Here is a 24,748-nt window from a genome sequence, read left to right on the forward strand (position 1 = left end):
CAGAAGCCTCCTTGAAGGCAAGGCTGGAGCAATTCCTCTTTGCTTTTAATGAAGAAAAGGTAGATTTGGGCAATCCTCAGTCCAGCCCCAGGCACTGACAACAACCTGCTTTCACAAGACAGGGCACGCAGCAGCTGGATTCTTTTCCATCCTGCTGTCCATTCAGAGCGCAGACCTCAGACATCAGCAGGGCCTGCAGAACTCCAGCCTCACTCTGCAGCTGCTTTGCCCCTCATGGGTGCCTTCTGGAACATGCCCAGTGTGTCCCGCTTCTCCACCCTGCGCAGCTGCTTCTTCTTTGCCCGCTTGAGCTTCATTGGGTTGCGGATCTGGGGGGCAGAAGGAGGCAGCTTTCAGACAGGTGGAAAGGCAGCATTTTATCCTAAAACTCCCAGGTAGTTTTAGGATAAACTCCAGGCTCCCCCAGCTCTTGCACGGGAGGAGAGGAACAGGAGATAGTCATCCATCCCCCCTTACCCCACCACCCCCAGGTCTCTCCAACATAGAGAAGCCCTACCAAAGCCTCACGTGCTTGGAGCGCTGCTGCTGCCCCATATCCCATGTTCTGCTACCTCATGGGTCACCCCGGAATGACCTCATGAGGAGCTGCAACTGTCTTCCCCCAGCCCCTCCAGAGCTGGGGTGGAGGCAGGGGGAGGAACTGGAGCAGAAGTCAAATTAGAGCCCAGCATTCAGTTCTGGACTCACCACTTGAACAATCTCTGCCTTCCGCTCATTTTCCAGCCGCCTTCTGAGGTTCTCCTCCCGCCGCCGCTTCTTCTCCTGTGGGAACAACACCAGAATGTCCCTGCAGCTCCCACCCTCCAGCCTTAAGCTTAGGCCACTGGGAGCAGAGGGGCCAGACAAGAAACTGCAGGGCTACAGCAATGCCCTTGCATGCAGAAACCTGCCACACAGAGTCAACACTTTCCTTTCCCACCCTCCATGAGGCCCAAGTTTGAAATTATCCAAAAAAACATCAACTTGCAGCAAGTGACTATCACGGCACGGAGCTGGCAGGACAATAGGGGGTCCAATAGGAGAATGTCATCTGGCTGTGGGAAGCTTTGTGCTCACTGCAGGGCAGCAGCCCGCAAGGCTGGGATGTAGGCAAAGATGTGGAACTGCACCATGGGGAAGGTGAGAGCTGCCCCAGAGCGCTGGGTGATGCAGAAGGAGCTGGCCCAGCTCCCAAACACAGCATCCTGTTACCTCTCTCTCCCTCTGCTTCGCCTCCTGAAGCTGCTGCACCAAATCCCTCACAAGCTTCTTCTCTTGCCGCTCCTTCAGCTTTCGCTCCCACGAAGTGCGAAGAGGTTTGTCCTGCACCATGAGCGAGAACCTGGGTGGGAAGGTGGTGCTGTAATGGGGAGAGGCAATCCTCCCGGCCCTCCCAAGACTTCCCGGAGCTGAGACCCCTGCAAGTCCTGTCACAGCTGCCCTTCCTCTCACCTCCAGCTCAGGGCTCCCAGTAGCACCTCGGCCACCCCCAAAGCCCCCACATCGCTCAGGAACCACAGCCTGAGCCCTCCTGGGGAGCTCCCCCACTGCAGCCCTATACCCCTCTCTATAACCCCGTACCCCTCGGCCCTCACCGACACCGGACCACCGCACAGAATCCTCCCACGGCCTGGAAGCCCTCCTCCTCATTCCCACCTCTTCCTGCCCGGGTCCTTCCACACCCGCCCCGATTTGGGCCTGCCCCGGGGGATGGCCGGCACCGCCGCCTCTTTCCGCTTCTTGGCGGCCTTGCGGCGGGCTGGAACCTGGGAAACTTCAGAGACCGGACCCACGGCTGAGGTCTGGGCGAGATCGGAGACGGACACAGAGACCGAGACTGAGTCCTCCCCGCTGGGCCCCTCGGAGCCCGGAGCCGCTGCTGTACTGCACCCCTCCATCCTCCACGCGGCGCCTTTCTCCAGGCGCCGGGAGATGACATCACAACGCGCTGCGCGCATGCTCAGTTCCCACTTACAGCCGCCTCCACAGCCGCCATGTTGGTGTCGGGCAGCTCCCCAGGCCTGATGGGGGCCGCCATATTGCAGCCGACGTGCTGCCCGACCTGCAGAGAAACGCGAAGGCTTGGCTGGGGGAGAGGCAGTTTATTGGGATTTTTTGGTTCGTTTTTTAGGATTTTTTAGGAGTGCGTGGGGCTCCTGCTTAGGGCTGGGCGCGGTCCGGCTGTGGGGAGCAGCAGGGATGATGTGGGCTTCACTACAGCACCTGGAGAGGGAGAAGAAGGAACTGTAGGGCCAGCGTCAGGGCCCGCTGAGGAGGAAGGCAGTAGAGCAGAGCCCCGTACCATGCGTGTGTAACTGTACTGCTTGATGGCAGTGCAGCCAAAGGCCAGGGCCGCCACAGCTGTGCAGAACTCCAGCAGGCCGAAGAGGACGAGGATGGAGTCGAAGCCGTTACTCAGGGCCTGATGGCAGGAAGGCAGTTAGCATCCTGCTGTCCCACAGCGTCCGCTGCGCACGGCCACGGGCAGTACCTTGGTCTCGGCGCTGAAGCACCATTCCTGCCTCACCAGGAGCGGCATGCTGCTGCTGCTGCTGCAGCCGGGGATGCTGTGGGTGATGGCCACTGTGTGTATGAGCATGGCCACCAGCGTGCTGAGGATGACGGCGGCATTGGCCACGCAACACACTTTCACCTGCGTGGTTCACATCAGGAAGGGTCACCCTACAGGGACGTGTCTCCCATCCAACCCTCTTAGCACCTCATGGAGGCTATGTGCTGCAGCGACACAAAGCCCTTACCAGCAGGATGTTCTCTCTTTTCTCGCTTTCCACCAGGAGAGAGCCTGAAACCAGGAGCTGCTTGGAAAACACAGGAGGAAGAGAGGCACCAGCTGGGCACAGCTTTCCATCACCCATCCCAGAGCCCCTCCAGTGTTCAGGTCCGCCCTCACCGACTCTCCAGCCACAGAAAGAATAGTGGATATGAGGTATACAAGGAGCCCCCCATGACAAGGGGATCCAGCCCCATATCTCTGGGCAGTAAGGGGTTGAAGCCCAAGCGTGCCCTTGCATACCAGAACCCCAAGCCAAAAGAAGACTCCGCTGGCCACAGGAAGGGAGAGGACGCTGTTGTTCTCTGCACAGGTTAGGATGACACCAAAGCACAAGTGGATGATGCCAGTGACGATGTGAATGGTCTGGGAAAGGACAGAAGAGAGGGGGTCCCTGTGTGCTGACAAGGATTAGCACTGCCATTATGTGCGTCCCACCATGATCCCAGCATCAGCAGCACGATGCCAAGGAGATGTGCCCTACCACGCCGCAGACTCACCCCCAGCACTTTGGGCTGTGCTTTCCTGAAGCCGCTGACTTGGAAAGAAGACACGGTGGGCTGGATGGAGCCGGAGGCCAGCTGGGCTGCCCGTGGGTCTGTGGCCGGGATGACCTCTGTGATGATCCGCACGCCGCCAGATTCTGTCACCGTGGTTGCCATTACCTGCAGAGGCCCGGGGACGGGGGTAGGCCTGTGCTTAGTCCGTGTGTGGAGTGCTGTCAGCCTGATGGGGACATCTCACACCCCATCCTGCGCCCCATGCGCCATCCCGTGCCCTGTACCTCACTTAGCCTGGCTTGTGCTGCTGCTCCTGGTCTCTTGGGAAATTTAGGTGGACTACAAGGGCTGCAGTGCTGCTGCCCTTTGATCCGCAGAGGAAGTTTGTTTGCGGAAGTCCTGTCAGGCCCCTCTTGCTCAATGAGGCAGCTTTGCCAACAGAAGGAAGAGAGGCTGCAAAAATAAGTGAATCTGCCTTGAGTGCCCGCAGTGAGTGTCAGTGATCAGAGGAAGAGACCGCTGGTCTGGCTGGTGCTGTTCTTACAGGACAAATGGGAGTGAAATGACACACAGCCGAAACCCTGTCAGTCCTAGGGAACCTCATTTGCTACCTTTCTGTGTCTCTCTGCCTCCCAAACTCCCTGTGCCTGTTCCCGCTGATGGCAGTCCACCCACAATCACGAGCTGGGAGGCTCGCTCCTCTGCTGAAAGGAAGGGGGGTGCAATCGTTTCCGATAGGAAATGAGAGCTCAGACTGGGAACGGAGCCACAGCACATGGTGAGAGCTCCCGAAGAGCACCCAAGGGGCCCCTTCCTCCCTCCTCAGGCCACCGTGCTCTGGCTTTGCCAGAAGAACAGCCGCTTCCTCCCCGCATAGAAGAACAGCCAGGACGGTGGGGATTCTGACCCAGGAAATCAGTGTCCCCTGCGACAGGGCAGACACGGGGCTGCATCCCAAATGTAGCTTTAGGAAGCACCTCTTGCTTTGCTTTGGCCCTAGAGCTGGGACACCTGCTCTGGCCCCACTGCGAGCCCGTGGGGGCCACCTCTTGGCATCCCCACGTGCATGGGGAACCAGCAACTTCTCCACTTTATTTCACAGAGAGCTTGGGACAAGGCTGCTTTGTCACACATCCCCGCAATGCATTGTTTTCTGCTAGGCGTGTTTCTGAAGGGGTGATGACCACAGATCAGTATGCAGGATGGAGGGTGGTTTCTGTGTGGAAATGAGCCTAGAAAATGTCCCCATGGCAGTATCCTTCTGGGGAAGACACCTGGGGTCTGGAGAAGGGGCAGCTCCCCACTGCAGGCTGAGTTATGTCTCATCTAGGGAGGCAGCTTTCCAGAAAGAGCTGGGAGGTGGAAGAGTTCTGCCCATCAGCTACGCTCCTGGTGGCTATTGGTGCTTGGTTACCCAGGAATGCTTCAGCACCTGTGGAAATGCCCAGATCCCCTATTTATCCTTTGTACACATGTGGTGTCCCCTGTCAAGAGCAGCAGCAGCTTGCATTCCCAGCTGAAATCACTCACTGCCGTGGATTTCCTCCCAAATCCGTGCTTTCAGGCTCTGAAAGCATCCCTGGAGTTTCAGCCTTTCAGCTGGAAGCAACTGTGGCAGCTCTCATCCCAGCAGTGGGAGCTCACTGAAGTGCCTTAAAACCCATTTCTGAAAGGGGGGATTCGTGGAGAAAGCATTCTTCTCTTTCTAAATAAAGCCAGGCCCAGCTGGGGATGGCAGGAGCCCAAGGTAGGATGTTACAAGATATTTTAGAAGCAGATGCCAGAGGAGGTGAAGCTCACAGGCTGAGCAGATGCCGGGAAGCAGCAAACCCTGCATGCTGCAGGCTCTTTCCGATCCAAATCCCTGCTTTTTCCAAGGAAAACAAGTCATGATGGGTAAATGCTTCTCACAGCAAGTTTCTGCTTCCTGTGAAAAACTTTATATCCCCATAAAAATACCAAAAGACAGATTTCAGCTTTTTCTCCAGATCACTGATTACTTAAAGAGGAAGTCGTGTTTTCTGGGGCAGCCTTCAGCAAACGAAAAAAGGAAGAGCTGGCTTTCATCTCCGCACCCATTGCTCAGCAGAGTTGCTGCGCTGCTGCTCCTCAAGCCCATCCCAGCTGCTTCCTGGTCTACTTTGACCCAGGGATGCAGCCTGGCCAGGAGTGAAGGTTGGGTGCAGGTCCTCAGCTCTCTGTGGGGTGTGCGTGGACCCCACAAGAGCACTGGCCACAGGGTGGCCAGAACACCAGCACGGAGCTGGATGGGCGCAGGGGGACCCTTGGGAGCTAGAACTGACTGTGCTGTGAGCACAACACGAGCAGTATGATCCTTTCCCCCTGCACTCCCCCCACCTCTGGGGCTTCTCCTCCCAAACCTGCTCATTATTTTTTCAGCACCAGGCCCAGAAATAACAGAGCGAGTGAATAATCCATGAGGTTTTGGCTGAATGGTATAAGCACTGGGAGGGGGGTGGTGAAATGAGCAGGAAAACACGGAACTTGACCCAAAACTCCTCCTGGAAGAAGGTGCAAAATACTCTCCAGTGAATCCTCCTGTGCTGGGGCTCATCCCCACAGCCCCTTCTAAGTGCAAGCCCCCACAGCAGGCGACAGAGTATTGAAATCTATACGGAGCTGTAACCTCCTCTGGCAACCCCCCCAGCAAAGGAGCAGAGCCGGGTCTGGCCACAGCATTTTATTATTTTATTTTCAAGAGAAAGTGAAGCCAGCGGGGGCTGAGCTGACAATGGAATGAGTCCGGCTGCTGTGTGGTGCCCAGCACCTGGCTGGGGTAATGGGGCAGGACCACCTCCATCCCTTCCCAGAGAGCCAGGAGGTGAGAGCTGGGCAGGGTATGGGGGTCAGGAGGGGCGGGCTGGGGGACGACGACAGGGGCTGAGTTCAGGGGCTACAAAGCATGGCCCAGCCTGCAGTGCAGCAGGAGAAGGGGCCGATGCCCTGGAGCTGCAGGTGGCTTCTGTGACATCCTTGCTGCCCAGCTATACTTCAGGAGCTGCCAGCTGTGAAAGAGGAGCGCTCAGAGATGGCTGTTGCACAAAGAGCTGGGGGCTCAGTGCGGCCCTCCTGGAGCCCCCTCACCTCCGAGTAGCTGGGCGGCTGTGGCAGCTCTGCTTGCACCACAGCCAGGTCCACTCTGGTGGTGCTGGGCACGATCAGCATGGCCTGGAGAGGGAAAATAGCATCCCATGCTTATCCCCAGCCAGGGGAACGAGGACCCTGTGCTCTGCCTGCTGCTCCCCTGTTACCTCATTGGGGCTGAGTCGTGTTGCTCGGCACCAGAAGTTGGCAGTGGCAACAGCAATGCAGAACTCCAGGACGGTGAAGATGAGCAGCACGATGGAGATGCCATTCCCTGCGAGCTCCAAAGTGGGGAAGGTTCCATCAGCAGTGCCCAGTTCTTGACATCCCCCGTGCACTGAGACCTTTTCCCATCTCCCACCAGCCCTGGGTCTTGCTCTGTGTCTTTTTTTTGTGCCTCTCTGCTTTCCCAAAGCTCAGGCAGAACCAGGCACATGCAGGGCATGAGTCATCTCCCACAGCACCAGCCCAGTGTAGGTCAGGCAGTGGCACCGTGCCCAAGGGATGGTGGGAGCCCCGATAGAGCCAAGATCCCAATGGGTCTAGAGAAGTGCTCCAGAGTGCAGAGGATCCCACAGGGCTCCCCCACCTACCATGACAAGGTAGCTGTAGTAGTCATCGCTGGAGCGGTACAGCCCGTTGAAGTTGAGGTCAATGATGAAGGCGACGATGCCCAGGAGCGCAAAGATGGCGCTGATGATGTTCATGGCTTGGCTGCCCTTCACCTGCAGGCATGGAGAGGCTTTTCCTGGCCCTTTTTACCCCACAGCTGTGGGTAACATCTTAGGGCCATCCCCAGCACCACCCCTGATGTGGGATCCCAGCACTCCCTCAGCGCTGCTGCTGACACAGCAGAATTAACAGCTTTGCTAATTCCCCTTTTCCCATTGCTCATTGACAGAAATAACCTCAGTACAAGCTTCAAACAGGGACACAGCTTTGCCCCAGCGGGTTCCACTCGTGCACGTGCTGCTCCCCACATCCCACTTCAGATCTGGGGGCCAGGAAGGGGGCGGGGGGCAGACAGACACTCACCGCACACTCCGTGGGACTCTTCTCTGCCCCAATGGACAGGCAGCCTGAGATGATGAACTGCAGCGGGAGAGGGGAGGGGGGCACTCAGTCCCGTGTCCCCAGACCCATAGAGCACCCCCCCCCCAGCTTCCCCATCTCCAGAGGAAGTGGGGGGGCCGGCAGGCAGCCCCCAACTCCCATGCTACGCACAGACACACCGCCCAGGAAGGGGATCTCGCCGGTGATGAAGATGGAGGAGTAGACATTGGTGAGTGTGGTCAGGACGATACCGAAGCCAATGTGCATGAAGCCGGTCATGATCTGGATAGTCTGAGGGGACGGCGAGTCAGGGATGGGCCCCCCTGGGGCAGCCCCTGAGCTTTAGGAGCCAAACCCCCAGGGTTCCAACCCTGCAGTTTAGGAAGGGGTTCCCACATCGATGGCATCTGCATGCATGGGGGATGCATCCCTGCTGTGTGCTATGCTGGGGGAGGCACACAGCCCCTATGCTCCTCATCCCTCCACCTCCAAGCCAAGGGTTAATCCTTCAGTGCCCCAGCCCCCCCGTGCCTAGGATTAACCCCTCTTCTCTCACCACAGAGCATGGGGAGGGAGAGGGAGGAAGGTCCCTGTGCCCCCCCCCAACACTAAGGTCTGAGAGCACCCACGGGGATGGGGAACCTCTCAGGGATGGGGAACCTCTCAGGGATGCTAAGGGTGGGGGCATTTTGGAGAGGTCAGCAGGGGTACGAGGAGTTGTAATGGCAGTGTAGGGGTGTCATAGGGATGGGAACCCTTCCCCCCCCCCCCCCCCCTACTCCCAACTCACCCCCATCACTCGGTTCTTGCCCTTGGGCAGTGTCTCGGCCGTGTACATGACAGCACGGCTCCCCAGCCGCAGCGTCCCCATCCCTTGCATGGAGACAGAGCCGCCACCGGAGCCCCCCCCGTCTCCATCTACATCTTCTCCCCCCCCTCTCCCCCCCCAGCCCGCCCCGCTCGCTCTCGGTCCCGAGCACCGGGGGCCGCCCCCGTTCCTGCGATTGGAGCCTCCGCCGTGATGTCAGGGGGCAACCACGCGTGCCCGTCGGGAGGGTCCGAGGTGTGCGTGCTGCTGGAGAAAGGGGGGACAACGGGGCAGGGGGGAGCAGGTGCTGAGTGCTCAGAATCTCCCCACAACCCCCCTTCCCCCCCCCCCCCAAAAAAAAAGAAAAAAAAAAAGAAAAAACCAGCAACCCATCTTTGTCTCTTTGTTCTGTTTACAGCGGCTCAAAGTGAGTTCCTGGAAGAAAGCTCCATCAAAGCCATTAGGCACAGGAACATCTCCTCCCTGCGGGGTAGGCTGTGGAGAAAAGAGCCCCCCTCCCCGCAGATCTATGCAGCTGAAGGGGCTGCTAGGGCAGAGGAGGGCACCTCTGTATTGAGGGAAAGGAGGACAAGTGGGTGCCAGCATTGCCCCCCACCTCAATTTGGGAAAGCTCCCGAGTCTCCAGCCCTGCTCCTTGGGAAGGGAGGCGGGATAACAGTGCTGGTGCTCCTCTCTACCTTCCAACCTGGGGGATATCCGCTCCCCCACCCTGGGGGATATCCCACCAACTCATCCCAAAGCACAGTCCCCAAAAGGCTCTCCCCCTTAACACCCCTACCCAGCAACACAGCTACAAGTACCGGGCATTTTTCCCAAGGTTTTTCTAAAGTTAAACATTCCCGTGGGCACAGAGCTCTGCCCTTCTACTGGCAACACAGCCTGAGCCCCACATTCCCCCCAGCAGGTAATGGCCACCCAGCTGGCCGCCAATCCCAAGTCACTGAGAGCAGACCCAGCTATGCCACAGTGCAGCACAACCCCCCAGTCCCAAGCCCCCACATGCATGGGATTCACTACTCTGCAGCCGTCCGTCCACCTCCATTCCACATCTGTTGCCAAAACACTCAGTCTTCAGAGCAGTGGGATCTGCAGGAATGGGAAAATCCCAGCCCCTATAGGCCACGTTGGGGGCCAAGGCTCTCCTGGTGCCACCTTCCTGTGCTGGCAGCAGTAGCACCGCACAGAACAGTGGCAGTCCAGCATGCCCACAGAGGTGAAGTTGGAGCCCACGGCCACCATGGCCAACATGGTGGCATGAATGGGGAGCACTGGCCCTGTGGGAAGAGGCAAGGGGGAGGATAAGGGGCACAGGGGACACACATCCCCAGGGGGTGCCCTGCATTCATCTGAGTTCCTCTGGCTGCCACACAGCACCAGGGCCGTGGAGCAGCGTTGGAAGGCTGTAGGGGTCTGTGGGACGGTGGGCAGCATTGAGAGTAGCTTCAGGCTGAGGCTGGCTTCCCCCTGCAGCTCTGCAAGGAGACGCCACCCATTCATCCCTCCGTCCCCACAACCCCAGCTCTTAACCACACCGCTGTCCCACTGGCACCAGCTGCTGTAGCCCCCCAGGGAGTGCTGCAGCAGGAGCAGTCAACACCATCTGGAGAAAGCCATGTAGTGGTCACATGGAGATATTAGCAGGCCCCACTGCCAGCAGTCCCCACTGCCTGTAGGAGACAGCAGAGGAAGACCTACAGGGACACGTATCCTGCTGAAAGTGCTTCCTGGGGCGAGGCATGGGTACAGACCATGAGAACAGTGCCAGGCACCAGACTTGTTGGTCAGGTTCTGGCTGGTCTCAGTGCCAAGGAAGAGGGCCTTGCTATACCACAACCCCATTGGTCAGCGAGCACCACCCCTGGGTGCTAAGGCCAGGCACGCAGATAAGCCCCCAGGAGCAGAAGGTCAGTGCAGCACTGCTGGAGGCAGCTGAGAGCAGAGAGGATACGGCGTCAGAGGGGCACCGCTGGCACGGAGGTTCTGAGGATGCTTGGCGTGGCTCTCAGCGTCGCGGTGCTGCTGGCACTTGCAGGTTGTGGGGCGGAAGGCTCGGTCCCCCAGGACTGCAGTGAGTAACACGGGGATATCGGGGAGGAGAATGGGTGCAAAGCCCAGTAGGGGACAGACGGGGTGCCCAGCACGTCCCAGCCCACTCCCTCTCACCACAGTCGTCAATGCTGAGGAGCGTGCCCGCATGCTGGGGATACTGCAGCACTCAGCTATGGACAGTGGACTGCCCAATCCCAGTGTGCTGCTGGCCCTCAACCTGGCTGGGGACAGCAGCAAGGCCCAGCAGGAATTGCTCGAGCGGATCAAGGAGACAGCAGTGAAGCAAGCAAATGGTAGGAGGGTGCCTCAGGGGCCATCCCAGAACCCTGTGGCATCAGTGCCTTGGGTTGGCTGTCCATAGTCTGGGGACAGTGGGTTTGGGTCCCAGCTGTTTGCCCCCGCCACTCTCTGTCCCCGCAGACATGTCCTCGGGCCAGGTGGCCCTGTACACGCTGGCCCTGCTCTCTTCCTGCTGTGATCTGAAACATGTGGAGGCACATGGGCAGAGCGTTGACCTGCTCAGTATCCTTCAGGAGAAGATGGACAAGGAGGTGGCACACTGGGGTATGGGGCTCAGAGTGGCACATGGCAACACAGGGATGCTGCTTTGGCCTGTGCTGGCTGATGGAACCCTGTACTTCCACAGAGGAGAAAGGCACCCCGCTGAGCACACTGTTCAGTGTGGGGCTGGATGCACAAGCGCTGTGTGTGATGGGAGCAAGTGGCTACCAGAGCGCTGTCACCATCCTGGCCAAGCAGCTGCGGAGTTCCCAGGACAAGCTCTCTGTGGGTAAGAGTCCCCCCACTCCAACACCACAGTCCAGCTGGCTCTGTCCAAGCCAAGCAGGCTGTGACAGTGTCACTATGCAGACGAGCAGGCCATGATGGCACTGCCACTGGTGTGTGCCTATAACCGGAATGAGCTCCAGAGTATGCAGGACCTGCTGAACTCAACGCTGTCAAAAGTGACCAACGAATTCCTTGAAAATCAGAATAAAGGAAATGGCTTCATTGGGAACATCTACAGCACAGGTCTGGCCATGCAGCTGCTGCTGGCTGCAGGCAAGTTCTATGCCCCGCAGAAGTGGGACTGCACCCAGCCCGTGGCTGCCATCACCGAACACCACCTGCAGCAGCCTATGGCCATTGCTCAGGCACTGCCAGCCCTGGTAGGCAAAACCTACCTGGATTCTGCCAGTCTGGACTGCAGCTCTGAAGCATCCAAAACAACTAGCCTGCAGCTGGACCCAACCCCGAGCCAGGGCATGGCAGTTCAGGAAGGTATTGTCTGCCTCCATCCCCACGGGGCCACCACCCTGCTCTCCTTATAGTTTGTAATGGATTACTCCAATTGGGTATGCACCTTATGGGGCTGGAAGAGTCCAGACTGGGAAGGTGTGGTTGCTGTCACATTATACTCTCATGTCCATGCTGATGGATGTGGATTTTGGTATGTCATTAGCCCTTAATGAGAATAAAGGTCCCTTGCAGGAAACATTACCTTTCCATTTTGTTGACACCAGCCATTGCCACATACTTGACTTACCTCTGGTCACGTTGTCACATTTCCGTTTGTTCTTTGCATATTTGCCATCATTTATTTCTGCTTACTTCCTTGTTGGACAACAATTTCCCCTTTGAGACAATGAACTCACAGCTCCTGTCGTATTTTCTCAGTGGGATCCACCATCACAGTGAAGTACACCATCACCAACAACTTGGTTGGACAGTTCTTCACCTATACCACCACAGTGGATGTCCCACATGGCTCCGTGCTCCTGGTCGTGCTGGAGCAGGCAGAGAAGTCCGACAAAACCATCTTTGGGTGAGTAGTGGGGGGCGTAATAGGGTCGGTGTCACCACCTGGGCCCCAACCCACTGCTCCTCAGACCGCAGTCCCACCACCCATTTGCCCCACAGCTTTAAGACAGAACCAACATCCTGGGGCCCAATGGTGGTGTCCATCCACGGGCTGGCTGCCAGTGAGACTGAGAGGACCTACTGGCAGTTCTTAAGTGGCAGTGACGCGCTGCAGGAAGGTGGGCAGTGCTGGGGGGCTGGCAGGGGCTGTGGTGGGGAGCCACAGCCTCACGCCCATTCCCCACTGCAGGGGTTGGCACATACGAGCCGCACGACGGGGAGCACATCCAGGCTGTCTTCAGCACCTACTGATGGTACCGGGGGGAGAAACAGCCCTGCCGGGCCCTACAACGTGGCAATAAAGAGTCATTTGCAGAACGTCCTTCTTTGCGTGCTCCCACAGCCCCCTGAATAACACAGCCACGCTGTGGTTCTGTGGTCTTTGAGGTCCCTCCCAACACAACTGTTCTGCTGCTATGTGATCCTTGTGGGTCCCTCCCAACGTGCGACATTTTGTGTTCCGTGTTCCTACATACGGCCTGGGAGCGGCCTGGGAGCGGCCTGGGCAGCACGGGGTGAAGGAGGGCGGGCTGAGGCTTCTGCCCGGCAGAGAGGCCCTGGAGAGCCGGAACCCGCATTCCCTTCCCCTCGGCCGAGGGGGAAAAGGAGCTGTGTGACCGGAAGTGCTTCCCGCCGGGCGGCTGATGGGACGGACCCGATGGCGGCGCCCGGCAGGCACTTCCGGCCATGGGGTGGTGGCGGCTGGGGCGGGCCGTGGCGGCCTGCGGAGGCCGGGGGGGCCCGGGAGGGACCCGAGGGAGACTATGGGGTAGGCAGGAGGGGTCTGTAGGGCGGGGAAGGGGGTGAGGTGTGCGGGGCGCTGCCCGGGGCGGCCTTCCTGGTGCCCCCGGCCCGGCCCGGCCCTGAGTGCTTACTGTGCCCTTAGGCCTCGGCGGCAGCGCCGTCCCCCGGGCAGGCCTTAAGAAGTTCGTGCTGCCCCCTGACTACAGTGGTAAGTGCGGGACCCCGCGTCTGGCGGTGGTGCCTGAGGGAGTTGTCTGTTCCCTCCCCACCCACCTCTGCGATGATCCTCCCGTTTCCCCTCCCTGCAGGCATCACGCTCCCGGAGAGGCCGAAGCTGAAATTCATGGAGAAGGTGCCGGCAGTGCCGAAGGCCAGACGGGAACCACGGCAGCTGCGGGACATTCGCGGGCCTTCCCAGGTGGCCACTGATTTCACACAGGGGCAGTACGGCATCCTGGTGAGCACTGGGCTGTGGTGGGTTGCACCAGGCTTAGAGCACCTCTGGTGCCCAGCAGTCAGCCCTTGCCATCGTCCCACAGGCGCTGGGGGGTGGCTACCTGCACTGGGGGCACCTGGAGATGATCCGCTTGACCATCGGGCGCTGCATGGACCCCAAGAACATGTTTGCCATCTGGCGCGTGCCAGCTCCCTACAAACCACTGACAAAGAAGAGCCTCGGACACCGCATGGGGGGTGGCAAAGGCCCCATCGACCGCTACGTGACCGCAGTGAAGAGCGGACAGCTCGTGGTGGAGCTTGGTGGGCGCTGCGAGTTCGAGGAGGTGAAACCCTTCCTCACACAGGTGGCCAACAAGCTGCCCTTCCTTGCTGTTGCTGTCAGCCGGCAGAGCCTGCAGCAGATGCGGCAAGAGGAGGAGGAGAAGAGGCGCAACAACCAGAACCCCTGGACCTTTGAGCGTGTCATCACCGCCAACATGCTGGGCATGCGAAGGTACCTCAGCCCCTACGACCTGAAGCTGAAGGGACGCTACTGGGGGAAATTCTTCCTCAAGCACAGGGTGTAGCCCGCAGGCAGGGATGAAGCCACCAGAATAAAGCCTTCTGTGAAAGCATGGAATTGTAGAATCTTTGATGTTGGAAAAGACCTCTAAAATCATTGAGTCCATCTGTCCGCTTACCACCAAGAAATGTTTAGATGTGGCACGTGAGTGGAGAAATATTGGTGTAGGTGGACTGTTGGGCTCAGTGATCTTGGAGTTTTCTTCCAGCCTTGGTGAATCTGTGATTCAGTATTGCCCACTATGTCATGATCACATGCCACATATCTACGTTTCTTCAACACCTCCAGGGATGGTGACTCCACCACCCCCCTGGGCATCCCGTGCCAATGTCTAACCATTCTTTTAGAAAAGAGGTTTTTCCTAATATTCAGCCTGACCCTCCCCTGGCACAGCTTGAGGTCATTGCCTCTCATCCTTTCACTCCTTATGTGGTAGGAGGCCAACTTTACCTCACTATAACCTCATTTCAGGGAGTGGCAGAGAACAATAATACTTTTCCAGCTTCCTCTTCTCCAGACTGAACAATCCCAGCTCCCTCAGCCACTCCACATAAGACCTGTGCTCCGGACCCCTCACCAGCTTCATTACCTTCCTTTGGGTGCGATTACTGTGGGTTGTGGAGGCCCAAATGTGGGGATGGGATGCGGAGGTGAGTGACACGACTCCCTGACACAGCACCATGGGGTGGAGTGTGAGTCATCTCTTTATTGGGGAGGAGGGCTGTGGTGCAGGTGTCGGCACATCTGGAGAGCAGTTCCGTGGAGGAATAGCTGCACACAAGCTCTGAGTGAGGGGTGAGCTGCTTTCACCACCGGGCAAGGCAGAGCCCTGGCTGTGGCTGGCTCCGTGCTGGTGAGTAGGGAGCTATGGGACCCTGGTGTGAGGACAGCGGATGAGAGGGGACCTCGGGGTGACGTCCTCAAGGCTTGGCAGGTGGGTCCCAGGGCCACGGGTAGGATCACCGAACAGGATGGGGAAAGGCCACCTGTAAGCGGGAAGCATCAGAGGCGGCTGGCACTGCTACCCCATCTGTGAGTGAGTGCTGCTGGCCTGAACCCCATGGGCACCCCATCACCTGTGGGGAGTGGCTGGGATGTCAGGCGAAGATGCTACCGATGCTGGCAGCGAGGATGATGACAAGGATAATGCAGCAAATCATGATCATGATCTTCTTCTGCACGGGAGAGAGGGACTGTGAGGCTGGGACATGGGCTGGGCAGGGAAGGGGAACAAGGGACAAGAAGACAGAGGTTCAGGGGGTGACTCAGAGCAATGTGGGATCCTGTTGGTCCCTCTCACCCTCCTGGCTTCGCTTTGGTACTTGACAGCCTTTTTGGTGTCAGCCACAGCTCGCTCCACGAAGCCGACAGACTGGTCCATGTTGTTTTCTATGCGGTCGATCATGGCTCCCTATGGGGGCAACAAGGAGAGACAAGGGGCACAGCACGACTCCTCGCATTGCATGGGGCACTGGGGGTGCTCAGAGGGGATGGGGAGGAAACCCTCCCGGGGGTTCGGTGCCATGGCTCTGTGGTGCTCCATGGCCAGGTCCCAGCCCCCGGGGTCCCTCCTTGTTCCCCTGTTCTCCCATGCATGAGTCCCGGTCCATCTCTATCCTGTCCCTACTTGTCCCTATGCTGTCCTATGTCCAGACCCCTGTTTGTTCCCTCCCTTCCCCTGCCTCAGTCCCTTTGCCTCCCCTGCCCCATGCTGGCTCGCAGCTCGCCCCGCAGCCATGCCTGGTTCTCCACCAGCATGGCGATGTCGACAAACATGTCGTGCAGCTCCTTGATGCTGCTCTCCAGCCGCACGATGTCCTTATGCCGCCCCTCGATTTCACTCAGTGCCTGCTTTGAGATCTGCGAGTCCACAATCTGCAGGGGAGACAAGGCAAGAGGCGTCAGAGGAGCAGCTCCAGACCCCCAACCCCTGGCCCCATGGGGCTCACCCCTGAGGTGAAGATGGCGGGGTTCCCGCTCTCCAGCATCTCCTCCAGCTCCTCATCGGTCGTGTTCTTGCCAGCTGTGGGGAGTCAGCGCTGCCACAGGCTCTGCCCACCCCACTGAATGAGTGGGGCATAAGGTGGGGAAGGGGACACGCACTGATCTCTAGCTGCCGCTGGATCCGGCCTTTGCTGCGCTCCCGGAAGTCAACCTGCGCCTCGTTGTACTTGGTCATCACATCAACGAACTTGCGGGACAGGACTGAGTGCTGGGGAAGGGGACATTGGGAACACCCTGAGCATGGCGTTGCTCAGCCCCAGGGGCTGGGTTGAGTGCTGGATTTGGGCATGGGGACAGTGAGAAGTGGACATTGGGATGGGACGCCCCAGGCATGGCATGTTCCAGCTTCCAGAACCAAGTACTGGGGATATGAACATTGGGCTGGGGCCACCCGAGGTGTGGTGTGTCCCAGTCCTAGAGGACAGGACTGAGTGCAGGGGGCAGAGATGGTGGGATGGGGTTACCGTGATGTGTCCCACCACAGGGATACATGACTGCGGAGGACAGGGACAGAGATATTGGGATGGTGACATTGGGTTGGGAACGTCGAGTATGGCATGTTCCAGCTCCTGGTATTATGATCAAGCTCTGGAGTTATGTATGAGAGACACTGGGATATGGACACCCCAGTGTCCCAGCCCCGGGGGACAGGATTGAGTGCTGGGAATGGGAACATTCTGATGTGCCTGACCACAGGATACGTGACTGAGTGCTATGACAGAGACAGAGACATTGGGATGGCAACACTGGAAAGCAGATATCTCAGGCATGGCATGTTCCAGCTCCCAGGGACAGGGCCAACAACTGGGGATGGGGATACAGGGATGGGGACATTGGCATGATGGTAACCTGAGCATGTTGTGTTCCAGCCCATGGGGTTAGGATCAAGTGCTGGGGTTGGGGATGGGGAGATTGGGCTGGAGACACCTCAGGCATGGTGAGCCTCAGCCCTATAGGATAGGACTGAGTGCTGGGGATGGGGACACTGGGACAGGGACATTGGGATGGGAACACTGCAGGCATGTCATGTACCAGAACGTGAGGACAGGACCAAGCGCTAGAGTTGTGAATGGGGAACCCCCAAGCACAGTGTGTCCCACATCAGGGTACATGACTGAGCACTAAGGATGGCAACAGGGATACGGGAACAGGGACACCATAGATAAAACATGCCTCAGCCCCAGGGGACAAGCCTGAGTGTGGGAGCAGCCGCGATGCATTCCACCCCCGGGAGGGGATGGCAGGGTGCAGTCACCTCACCTGGGACTTGCGTATGCGCAGGTCGGCAGAGGAGCGGGCCTCATCCTGCTCGATGTTCCTCTCCATGCCTGCCAGCAGTGAGAACCCCACCTGTCAGGTGCATTTCCCCCCCACCACGGTGGCCCCAGGACCGGGGACACAGCCACTCACTCTTCAGCTTGTTGCGCACGCTGTTGGCCGTCTTCTTGATGTCAGCTGTGAGCTGCTCCAATTCATCTTTGGTCTCTGCAGGGGAGGGGATACTGAGATGGGGATGCCATCACAGGTGTGTGTCCAAGGAGGGGACGTATGGCCCTGATGGGGGGGGGAGGGACGACGACACACAGCCATGCTCACTCTGCTCAGGGATGGGGGCCGAGAGGATGACACTGTAGAGCTTCTTGGCCTCCTCCACGTTCTCTGAAATTTTGTCGATGTTCTGCCTCGTCTCCTCAATCTAGAAGGGCCGTGAGGACATGTCACCTGTGTCCCCCACGTGCCCCACATCCCCTGTGTCCACCTGCTCCACACCTCAGCAAAGAATTCGTCCATGAAGGCTGTGTTGTCGATGGCGATTTCCATCTCATCGGTGTCATCCTCAGCATCCTGCTTCTGTGGGAAGTAGCGAGGGGATGCTCAGGGGACAGCTGGGGACACCCGGTGGGTGTGGGACGAGGACAGGGAGGGACGCAATGGCCCCCAAGCAGTGAGGGGGGGTCCAGCCGGGTGCCATCTGCTCACATCTGACCAGCGGGAATTAACGGATTGCAGGGCTGGGCAGTGGGAGGAGCAGGGACAGAGATGAGGCACTCCATCATGGGGCTTTGCGGCCCCAAACGTCACCCCACAGCAGCTCTGCACGAGCTCCCCTCTGCCCCACAGCCACCCTTGCCATTACCATGGTGTCGTGCCCCAGCCCCCTATTTCTGGGGTAAAAATAATGCTTAATCCCCTGCTCCCCCCGCAGGGCCTGATCGTGGGCAGTGCCTCCCTTAATCCCTGCTAAATCCCCCACGGGGCAGCATGGAGGCTGCAGGGCTGCGCAGCATGGGGAGCACCCCAAGAACCCAAAAGCAGGGCACAGGGCCCTGTGTGTGTTCTGCATCCCTTCCTGCATGCCACAGCGAGGTTGCAGCCACCCCGAATCCTCCCAGGGCTAAGACCCGTGGTCCCCTCCGGCAGTAGGGCACGACCTATCCCTGGATGACCCCAGTGTGCCCCCCATGGTGCCCTGCACCCCTCACCGCCCGGAGCTGCTCCAGCCGGTCCCGCATGGTGCTGGGCTGCCAGGACTCGTCGCCCGCCTGCTGCCGTCCTACATCAGCCCCGCTAATCCCCACTGATGGGCACTCAATGAGAGCAAGGCTGAGGCGGGGCTGCCCGCACCCGCCACGTGTGCTCCAGACACCCGAGGGGGGGTGGAGAAGGTGCCAGTGACACGAGTGTCTCCACAGCTTACAGATGACCCTGGCACCGGGTGGGGGACAGGAGGTGGTGGTGGACAGGTGGACACGGCCACGGATAGGGGATATGAATGGTGTGACATGGGTTGGAGGGCAGGGCCATGGATAGGGGATAAGGGTGTTGGGGTATAAAACGGGGACATGGCCACGGGTAGAGGACACAGGTGTTGGGATGCGAGTTGGGGGTGTAGCTAAGGGTAGGGGACGTGGTTTGGGGGACATAGCCATGGATGGGAGGCACAAATGGTGGGACGCAGGTTGGAGGCGCGGCTAATAGGGGACATGGACTAGGGTTGTGGCCATGGTTAGGGGACATGAGGCAGACTTGGCCATAGTTAGGGCACACGGGTTGAGGGACGTGAGCTGGGGGACATGTTTGCGGGCAGGGGACCCAGGTGGTGGGACACAGGTTGGAGGACATGACTAGAGGGAAACACCCAGGGGACTTAGCGGAGGACTGAGACACGGCTGGCGTGGGGGGCACCGGTTGGGGCAGCAGCGCCGGCGATGGGGCAGGACCGGGCACAGGTGCCCGTAGGCAGGCAGAAAAAGGCCGCCTGCCCCTTTAAGAGCCGCCCGCAGTGGGGCGCGGCGTACTAAAGCCTTCGAGTGGGCGGTGCTTCCCCTTTGCGCATGCGCACCCCACGGACGGGCGGGGAGGGTGACGTCATGCGCGTGCGCCCGCGGCGGCGCATGCTCGGCGGGGCCGGAGCGGGCCGCGCGGAGCCTGCGGGCGGGGGGCGCCGCCGCCGCCGCCGCCGCCGCCATGTTCCGGTACCCGGTGAGTGGGGGGCGGGGCGGAGGCTGAGGGGGGCGGGGTCGGGCCGCAGGGACCGGAGCTGGGGCTCGAGCTCGGGCCTCGGAGTTGGGTTTGGGGCCGTGGTTGTGGGCTCAGAGCTGAGGGCCGGGGCCGTTGGGGCCGTGGGGCCGTGGGGCCGTGGGGCCGTGGGGCCGTGGGGCCGTTGGTTCAAGGCCCAGGGTCAGCTCTGGGTGCTGAGCGCTGGGGCCCGTAGTTTGGGGCCAGGGCTCTGGGCTTGGGACTGGGGCTGCTGGGCAGGGCTGGGCCTTGGGCTTGATGGCAGTGCTGGCAGTGGTGGTGGTACAAACGTGCTGTCTGCCACCACAGTCCCTGGAGGAGTGCCCGCTGGATGAGGAGGACGACGGCTTCCAGGCACTGGGCGAGGAGGATGAGGACATTGATCAGTTCAACGATGACACCTTTGGAGCTGGGGCTGTCGGTGAGCTCTTGGTCCCTCTCTCTTGCCCTCACTGCCCACCCGGTGCCTGGTGCTCTCTGCTGCCACGCTCACCCCACCGTTCCCATGCAGATGATGACTGGCAGGAGGCCCACGAGCGATTGGCTGAGCTGGAGGAGAAACCCTTGGGCTCTGGGCAGCAGACCGCACCGAGCAGTGAAGATGCAGAGTTGCTGGGTGAACCTGAGGATGCACTGGCAGAGCGGCTGACACGGCTGGTGATCGAGAGTGAGCTGGAGGACCCTGCCATCATGCGAGCTGTGCACACCCGTGGGCCTGGTGCACAGACTATGGCACTCAACACCAGCATCTGGGATGGCCCCTCTGTGCTGCAGCGCATCTGCACGCCGCTGCTCACCCAGGTAGAGGCATAATGCTGTCACCACTCAACAGAGGGCTGCAGGAATGGGGAAGGAAATGTTAGGAAATGGCTCTTTACCAGAGGGTTGTAGGCGTGGAGCAGAGGTTTCTCGCTTCACAGAGAAGCAGGCACTGCCTCACACTACCAGAACTTGAGGAGTGTTGGGCAATGCTCTCGGACGCATGTTTGGGTTTTGGGTGTTCTTGTGTGGGGTCAGGGGTTGGATTCAGTGGTCACTGTGGGTCCCTCCCAGCTTGGGATATTCTGTGGCTGTTGGGTGAGCTGTGCTTGGACATCACTTCTTGACTCTGCATATGCTCTCTCTGGGCTGGGTGGTGCCACTCAATCCCTCATGGTGTCAGCACTCAGGATTTGGGATTGTCAGTGCCTTGAGCCATAACTGTTTTAATTGCTAGGTGACAGAGAGTGAGGCTTAATTAAGAATCATACACAGGATCCTTGGGGCTCCCTGAGAATCCTGGCTGGGGCGTGGGGATCTCCAGCACTGGGAAAGCACTATGCGGCAGCTCCTCTGCACTATACCACGTCAGTGTCAACGTCCTTGCCACCATGTCCAGCCCTGAGACTTCTTTCCAGGGCTTTTCTCCCCACTTCTACTTGCAGGAGATGCCATCAGTGTCCGTGCTGGACTACGCTCTGCCCCAGAGACCCCTGCAGGCTCAGGAGGAGGAGCGGGACCCCTCAGAGCGGGCACTGCCACGTCGCTCATCCTCTCCCATCATTGGGAGCCCCCCTGTACGAGCAGTCCCCATCGGTACCCCTCCCAAGCAGGTCGCTATGCCCAATTTTAACCAGCAGGTATGGCCCCCAGCTCCCTAAAGCAGGTGCACGCCCCGTGGTGAGGAGCCAGACGTCAAACCCCCACTGCTTTCCTTCTCTCAGATCCTGTGTCCAAAGCCTGTCCACATCAGGGCTACCATGCAGCAGCGCTACTCTGCTCCCTACAGCGAGAGGATGTCCCCCAACCAGCTCTGCAACGTACCAGTACTCCCTGCTCCCACCCCCAAGCCCCTCTGATGCCCCGGCTGCATCATCATCCCACCTGGGAGGACCATGACTGGGGGCTCTGCTCCTTTATTTTCTCGCAGAACTCTTCGTTGCTGGGCCACCCATTCCCCACCAGTGTCTCTCCCGTTTTCACCCACCTGCAGCGGGCGCAGCTGCTGGGAGGAGCGCAGGTAAAGCCCTGGACTCTGTGCCCACCAGCCCCTTAGGGGTGAGGGTCCAGCATTCTGATGGACCCTTCCTGACCCACACTCCCTCTGCCCCGAATTTCAGGCCGGCCGAATTTCTCCCAGCCAGTTTGCTCGAGTCTCAGGCCTTGTTGGGAACCCACTACCCTCCGTCAATCCCAAGCTGCTGCAGGGCAGAATGGGGCAGATGATGGCTCCCACTGGCGGCTTTCGTGCCTTCTTTGGGGCTGGCCCCGCTCCGCCCTCACAGCCGCAGCCTCCGCCGGGCCCCGTGCCTCACCTGCAGGGCCTGAGGTAGGCACTGACCCCCTTGGGGTCGCGCGCCTGCTGTACAGCCCTGTAATCCCGTGTGCTCCCCACAGGCCACAGCCCTTCCGACCGGACACCACCCACCTGCACCCCCAGCATCGCCGGCTCCTGCACCAGCGGCAGCAGCAGAACCGAAAGTGAGCACCGGGCGGGAGGGAGCGTGAGGAGGTGGGCGGTGCCCCGGTGCCGGCTGTTCTGGGGGCCTGTGCAGCCGGGGCTAGCCTGTGCACCACTCTCTGTCCCTTCCTGTAGCTCCTGTGTGCTCATGGGTGCTCTTCTTGCCTCCTGCCAGCCAGCACCGTGGCCTCAACGGCTCGATGGGGGAACGAGGGGGCCACCGTGGCAGCCACCAGGAGCAGGCACGCAAGGACCCCTACGCAAACCTCATGCTGCAGCGGGAGAAGGACTGGGTGTCCAAGATCCAGATGATGCAGCTGCAGAGCACCGATCCCTACTTGGATGACTACTACTATCAGGTACTGGGAGAGGGGCAGGGATGGGGCCAGCATGAGGGAAGAGCTGTCATGCTTTGCCTTGGGAAAGGGAGGGCATCAGAGAAGACATCACACTCTCTGCGTGTACCGGGAAGGAGTGTTGTGAAGCACTGCTGCGTGAAGGAGAAGCAGTGGGGAGAGGGCTTTGCTCCTGGGATACTGACCTTTCCTGTCTCTGTTCCAGAACTACTTCCAGAAGCTGGAGAAGCTGTCAGCAGCTGAGGAAGATGGTCCCAAGAAGGAGCGTACGAAACTCATCACCCCTCAGGTGGCAAAGCTGGAGCACACCTACAAGCCAGGTTAGCGCTTCCTTCCCCAGGTCTGGGGAAGGAAGTGAGGTCTGGGGGCAGGGAGAGCAGTCCTGCCCTGGAAGCTGGCTCCTTGCATCCCCTGCCCTGTCCTGCAGTGCAGTTTGAGGGCTCGCTTGGGAAGCTGACAGTCTCAAGTGTGAATAACCCCCGGAAGATGATCGATGCAGTGGTGACCTCCCGTGGAGAGGATGACGTGAGTGCTGCCCCTTCCTCCCAGCCCCCCATAACCTGCACCTGTACCCTGACCTCCTCTCTCCCCTGAGCAGGAGACAAAGGAGAAGCAGGTCCGGGACAAGCGGCGCCAGACACTTGTCACCATTGAGAAGGTAAGTGCTGTGTCCCCACTCTGTATGGGGCACGCCTGTGGGTCTCTGACTGTGGGTCTCTGCCCTGTGCGATGGCCACCTGTCCTGTAGACGTACAGCCTCCTCCTGGATGTGGAGGACTACGAGAGACGCTACCTCCTGAGCTTGGAGGGCGAGCGGCCCGCCCTGATAGGTGAGAGGAAGCAGAAGATCTGCAACATGTATGACAATCTGCGTGGGAAAGCACCGGGGCAGGAAAGGTGAGCAGGGGGAGGCTGGGGGCTGAAATGACCTCACTTTTGCACCTCGATGTCGCTGTGGGGTGCACCTTCTATCGCTGTGCTGGCTGAGTCATTTCCTTCACAGGCTGAGCGATGACCACTTCATGCAGATCATGTGCATCCGGAAAGGAAAGCGCCTGGTGGCCCGCATCCTCCCCTTCCTGTCCCCTGAGCAAGCGGCCGACGTGCTGTTGGCGACGGCCCGGAACCTGCCCTTCCTCATCAAGAAGGATGCTCAGGATGAGGTGACTTCTGCAGCTCAGAGCGTTCCTGCCACGCCCCACAATGCAGGCCCCCACCTCTCCCCTTGGGAGAATGGGGATGGTTATGGGGCAACGCTGCATCCCAGCTCTCTATGCTCCCCCAGGTGCTGCCCTGCCTGCTGCGGCCCTTTTCACACCTCCTATACCAGCTCCCCCTAGGGACAGTCACTAGCCTGGTGCAGCAGCTCACCAACCTACCTCAGAGTGCTGCCGCACCCACCTCCACCAACTTGCACCTCACCACAGTGCTCCAAAACAAGGTGGGCACCTGCGGGGCTGGCGTTGCTCCGTTGCGTCCCCGCGGGTCCCCAACACCTCATCTCCATCCCCGCAGTTCGGCCTGTCCCTGCTGTACCTGGCTCTGAGCCGTGGGGAGGAGCTGCAGAGCACAGACGGCGGCACGGAGCTGATGCAGGACAACCAGTGGTGAGAGATGGAGCGGCAGGGCCGTCATGCTGGGGGAAGAGCCAGCGCTGTCCCCATGCCGACACATCCTCTGCCCACAGGACGGAGCTGATGCTGCTGGCCACTCAAGAGCTGCTGCGTGTACCACCCACTGCCCTGCCCAAGCCGGTGCCCCCCCCCTCCAACCTGCTCTCTTTCTTCTCCCGCTACGTCGACCAACAGAAGCTCAACCTCCTGCAGACCAAGCTGCAGTGAGTGCTGCGCTCAGCCCCCCCCCCCCCGGCAGGACGGTGCCCTGGGGCGGGCACAGATGGGTAGTTCTGTGGCTGAGTGCCGGTGCTGTTGCTCAGTCCTAGCGCTGAGTCTCAGTGCCGGTGCCTGGTTCTGGCCCCCAGCCCCTGGCAGCACCTGGCAGCTCGTTCTGCTGCTGGGTTCTGGTGTCTTCTGGTTCTAGCGCCCGGTTTCAGCCCCCCCATGCTGTTTGCACACCCCCTGCCTCCTCACCCCGGCCCCACCGCAGTTGCAGTTCACACACACACACACACACACACACAGCCCCGTAGGCCCACGCCATCCCATGGAGATCCCTTGTTATTATATATATATTTTATTTGAATTTTTTTTTGTGCTTTTTTTTTTTTTTTTTTTTTTTCGGTTTTGCCCGGTTTTCGGCTCTGGTTCAGGAGAATAAAGTTTCTAACTTTACATTTTTATAGGATGTAAATAAAGTCGGATTCTGTACGGTCCCGCCTGGCCTCTGCTTGCCCCGCCCCCAGGAACGTCACGGCCGTGGCCACGCCCCCAAGCGGTGACGTCAGGTCTACGTGGCCG

The 24,748-nt window shown here is 59.6% G+C and overlaps 7 protein-coding genes across 13 annotated transcripts; 3 read left to right on the forward strand and 4 right to left on the reverse strand.

The window, feature by feature from the left end:
- Positions 1-27: 27 nt before the first annotated feature.
- CCDC86 (coiled-coil domain containing 86) lies at positions 28-2,074 on the reverse strand. The gene is made up of 4 exons (XM_048948718.1): positions 1,657-2,074; positions 1,213-1,342; positions 709-783; positions 28-329 (listed from the first exon to the last, which is right to left on the reverse strand). Exons 1-4 carry the CDS (start codon positions 1,956-1,958, stop codon positions 210-212), a joined length of 627 nt encoding a protein of 208 aa, XP_048804675.1. The 5' UTR covers positions 1,959-2,074; the 3' UTR covers positions 28-209.
- Positions 2,075-2,076: 2 nt separating this feature from the next.
- Positions 2,077-5,731, reverse strand: LOC125694887 (membrane-spanning 4-domains subfamily A member 15-like). Of its 4 annotated transcripts, none has more exons than XM_048948714.1 (8): positions 3,903-4,358; positions 3,576-3,744; positions 3,292-3,456; positions 3,035-3,157; positions 2,760-2,816; positions 2,492-2,653; positions 2,303-2,422; positions 2,077-2,223 (listed from the first exon to the last, which is right to left on the reverse strand). In XM_048948714.1, the coding sequence occupies exons 3-8, from the start codon at positions 3,451-3,453 to the stop codon at positions 2,215-2,217; spliced, it is 633 nt and encodes a 210-aa protein (XP_048804671.1). In that variant the 5' UTR covers positions 3,454-3,456; positions 3,576-3,744; positions 3,903-4,358; the 3' UTR covers positions 2,077-2,214. The 4 variants fall into 4 exon arrangements, with proteins under 4 accessions (XP_048804671.1, XP_048804670.1, XP_048804672.1 ...); XM_048948713.1 differs by having other exon boundaries at positions 2,109-2,223; positions 2,760-2,819; positions 3,903-4,363; XM_048948715.1 differs by having other exon boundaries at positions 2,109-2,223; positions 2,760-2,819; positions 3,292-3,484; positions 3,576-5,731.
- A 248-nt stretch (positions 5,732-5,979) lies between these two features.
- On the reverse strand, positions 5,980-8,367 carry LOC125694889 (membrane-spanning 4-domains subfamily A member 12-like). The gene is made up of 7 exons (XM_048948719.1): positions 8,240-8,367; positions 7,621-7,740; positions 7,432-7,488; positions 6,990-7,121; positions 6,564-6,677; positions 6,397-6,480; positions 5,980-6,317 (listed from the first exon to the last, which is right to left on the reverse strand). Exons 1-7 carry the CDS (start codon positions 8,327-8,329, stop codon positions 6,297-6,299), a joined length of 618 nt encoding a protein of 205 aa, XP_048804676.1. The 5' UTR covers positions 8,330-8,367; the 3' UTR covers positions 5,980-6,296.
- A 103-nt stretch (positions 8,368-8,470) lies between these two features.
- Positions 8,471-12,705, forward strand: CBLIF (cobalamin binding intrinsic factor). Its single transcript, XM_048948167.1, has 10 exons — positions 8,471-8,561; positions 8,676-8,827; positions 10,208-10,346; positions 10,447-10,620; positions 10,748-10,891; positions 10,974-11,117; positions 11,198-11,608; positions 12,005-12,152; positions 12,248-12,366; positions 12,438-12,705. Exons 1-10 carry the CDS (start codon positions 8,471-8,473, stop codon positions 12,497-12,499), a joined length of 1,584 nt encoding a protein of 527 aa, XP_048804124.1. The 3' UTR covers positions 12,500-12,705.
- Positions 12,706-12,883: 178 nt separating this feature from the next.
- On the forward strand, positions 12,884-14,064 carry MRPL16 (mitochondrial ribosomal protein L16). The gene is made up of 4 exons (XM_048948340.1): positions 12,884-13,016; positions 13,134-13,199; positions 13,300-13,448; positions 13,531-14,064. The coding sequence occupies exons 1-4, from the start codon at positions 12,935-12,937 to the stop codon at positions 14,014-14,016; spliced, it is 783 nt and encodes a 260-aa protein (XP_048804297.1). The 5' UTR covers positions 12,884-12,934; the 3' UTR covers positions 14,017-14,064.
- Positions 14,065-14,372: 308 nt separating this feature from the next.
- STX3 (syntaxin 3) lies at positions 14,373-18,529 on the reverse strand. Of its 3 annotated transcripts, none has more exons than XM_048948338.1 (10): positions 18,503-18,529; positions 17,787-17,861; positions 17,613-17,712; positions 17,427-17,501; positions 17,277-17,344; positions 16,116-16,224; positions 15,962-16,035; positions 15,753-15,887; positions 15,313-15,423; positions 14,373-15,187 (listed from the first exon to the last, which is right to left on the reverse strand). In XM_048948338.1, the coding sequence occupies exons 1-10, from the start codon at positions 18,527-18,529 to the stop codon at positions 15,110-15,112; spliced, it is 852 nt and encodes a 283-aa protein (XP_048804295.1). In that variant the 3' UTR covers positions 14,373-15,109. The 3 variants fall into 3 exon arrangements, with proteins under 3 accessions (XP_048804295.1, XP_048804293.1, XP_048804292.1); XM_048948336.1 differs by having other exon boundaries at positions 17,787-17,867; positions 18,500-18,529; XM_048948335.1 differs by having other exon boundaries at positions 14,373-15,423; positions 17,787-17,867; positions 18,500-18,529.
- An 879-nt stretch (positions 18,530-19,408) lies between these two features.
- On the forward strand, positions 19,409-24,577 carry PATL1 (PAT1 homolog 1, processing body mRNA decay factor). 2 transcript variants are annotated; one of them, XM_048949437.1, is made up of 17 exons: positions 19,409-19,499; positions 19,845-19,956; positions 20,047-20,336; positions 20,960-21,154; positions 21,239-21,340; positions 21,445-21,534; positions 21,635-21,843; positions 21,912-21,995; positions 22,151-22,334; positions 22,537-22,651; positions 22,759-22,856; positions 22,930-22,989; positions 23,080-23,228; positions 23,335-23,494; positions 23,617-23,772; positions 23,847-23,938; positions 24,019-24,577. In XM_048949437.1, the coding sequence occupies exons 1-17, from the start codon at positions 19,485-19,487 to the stop codon at positions 24,170-24,172; spliced, it is 2,265 nt and encodes a 754-aa protein (XP_048805394.1). In that variant the 5' UTR covers positions 19,409-19,484; the 3' UTR covers positions 24,173-24,577. The 2 variants fall into 2 exon arrangements, with proteins under 2 accessions (XP_048805394.1, XP_048805395.1); XM_048949438.1 differs by having other exon boundaries at positions 21,239-21,334; positions 24,019-24,576.
- The last annotated feature ends 171 nt before the right edge of the window (positions 24,578-24,748 follow it).

This window comes from Lagopus muta, chromosome 6 (assembly GCF_023343835.1).
Source record: "Lagopus muta isolate bLagMut1 chromosome 6, bLagMut1 primary, whole genome shotgun sequence".
Classification (NCBI taxonomy): domain Eukaryota; kingdom Metazoa; phylum Chordata; class Aves; order Galliformes; family Phasianidae; genus Lagopus; species Lagopus muta.

Excerpts from the sequence above, each read along its gene's own strand:
- CCDC86 (XM_048948718.1), bottom strand. The coding sequence starts at position 1,958 with ATGCGCGCAGCGCGTTGTGATGTCATCTCCCGGCGCCTGGAGAAAGGC. Across the intron at positions 1,343-1,656 it reads AAGGACCCGGGCAGGAAGAG|GTTCTCGCTCATGGTGCAGG; the intron begins GTGGGAATGAGG and ends CTTCCCACCCAG. Across the intron at positions 784-1,212 it reads CGAAGCAGAGGGAGAGAGAG|GAGAAGAAGCGGCGGCGGGA; the intron begins GTAACAGGATGC and ends TTGTTCCCACAG.
- LOC125694887 (XM_048948715.1), bottom strand. The coding sequence starts at position 3,453 with ATGGCAACCACGGTGACAGAATCTGGCGGCGTGCGGATCATCACAGAG. Across the intron at positions 2,820-3,034 it reads TCTTTTGGCTTGGGGTTCTG|CAGCTCCTGGTTTCAGGCTC; the intron begins GTATGCAAGGGC and ends GTGTTTTCCAAG. Across the intron at positions 2,654-2,759 it reads AAAGAGAGAACATCCTGCTG|GTGAAAGTGTGTTGCGTGGC; the intron begins GTAAGGGCTTTG and ends TGAACCACGCAG.
- LOC125694889 (XM_048948719.1), bottom strand. The coding sequence starts at position 8,329 with ATGCAAGGGATGGGGACGCTGCGGCTGGGGAGCCGTGCTGTCATGTAC. Across the intron at positions 7,741-8,239 it reads GCAAGAACCGAGTGATGGGG|ACTATCCAGATCATGACCGG; the intron begins GTGAGTTGGGAG and ends CCGTCCCCTCAG. Across the intron at positions 7,122-7,431 it reads AGAGTCCCACGGAGTGTGCG|GTGAAGGGCAGCCAAGCCAT; the intron begins GTGAGTGTCTGT and ends CCATGCCTGCAG.
- CBLIF (XM_048948167.1), top strand. The coding sequence starts at position 8,471 with ATGTCAGGGGGCAACCACGCGTGCCCGTCGGGAGGGTCCGAGGTGTGC. Across the intron at positions 8,562-8,675 it reads AACGGGGCAGGGGGGAGCAG|CGGCTCAAAGTGAGTTCCTG; the intron begins GTGCTGAGTGCT and ends TTCTGTTTACAG. Across the intron at positions 10,347-10,446 it reads CTCGGTCCCCCAGGACTGCA|TCGTCAATGCTGAGGAGCGT; the intron begins GTGAGTAACACG and ends CTCTCACCACAG.
- MRPL16 (XM_048948340.1), top strand. The coding sequence starts at position 12,935 with ATGGGGTGGTGGCGGCTGGGGCGGGCCGTGGCGGCCTGCGGAGGCCGG. Across the intron at positions 13,017-13,133 it reads GACCCGAGGGAGACTATGGG|GCCTCGGCGGCAGCGCCGTC; the intron begins GTAGGCAGGAGG and ends CTGTGCCCTTAG. Across the intron at positions 13,200-13,299 it reads GCTGCCCCCTGACTACAGTG|GCATCACGCTCCCGGAGAGG; the intron begins GTAAGTGCGGGA and ends CCCTCCCTGCAG.
- STX3 (XM_048948335.1), bottom strand. The coding sequence starts at position 18,529 with ATGCGGGACCGGCTGGAGCAGCTCCGGGCG. Across the intron at positions 17,345-17,426 it reads CGTGCGCAACAAGCTGAAGA|GCATGGAGAGGAACATCGAG; the intron begins GTGAGTGGCTGT and ends CACTGCTGGCAG. Across the intron at positions 16,036-16,115 it reads CCAGCGGCAGCTAGAGATCA|CTGGCAAGAACACGACCGAT; the intron begins GTGCGTGTCCCC and ends GACTCCCCACAG.
- PATL1 (XM_048949437.1), top strand. Across the intron at positions 21,155-21,238 it reads TGCCCAATTTTAACCAGCAG|ATCCTGTGTCCAAAGCCTGT; the intron begins GTATGGCCCCCA and ends TCCTTCTCTCAG. Across the intron at positions 21,844-21,911 it reads CCTCACCTGCAGGGCCTGAG|GCCACAGCCCTTCCGACCGG; the intron begins GTAGGCACTGAC and ends TGCTCCCCACAG.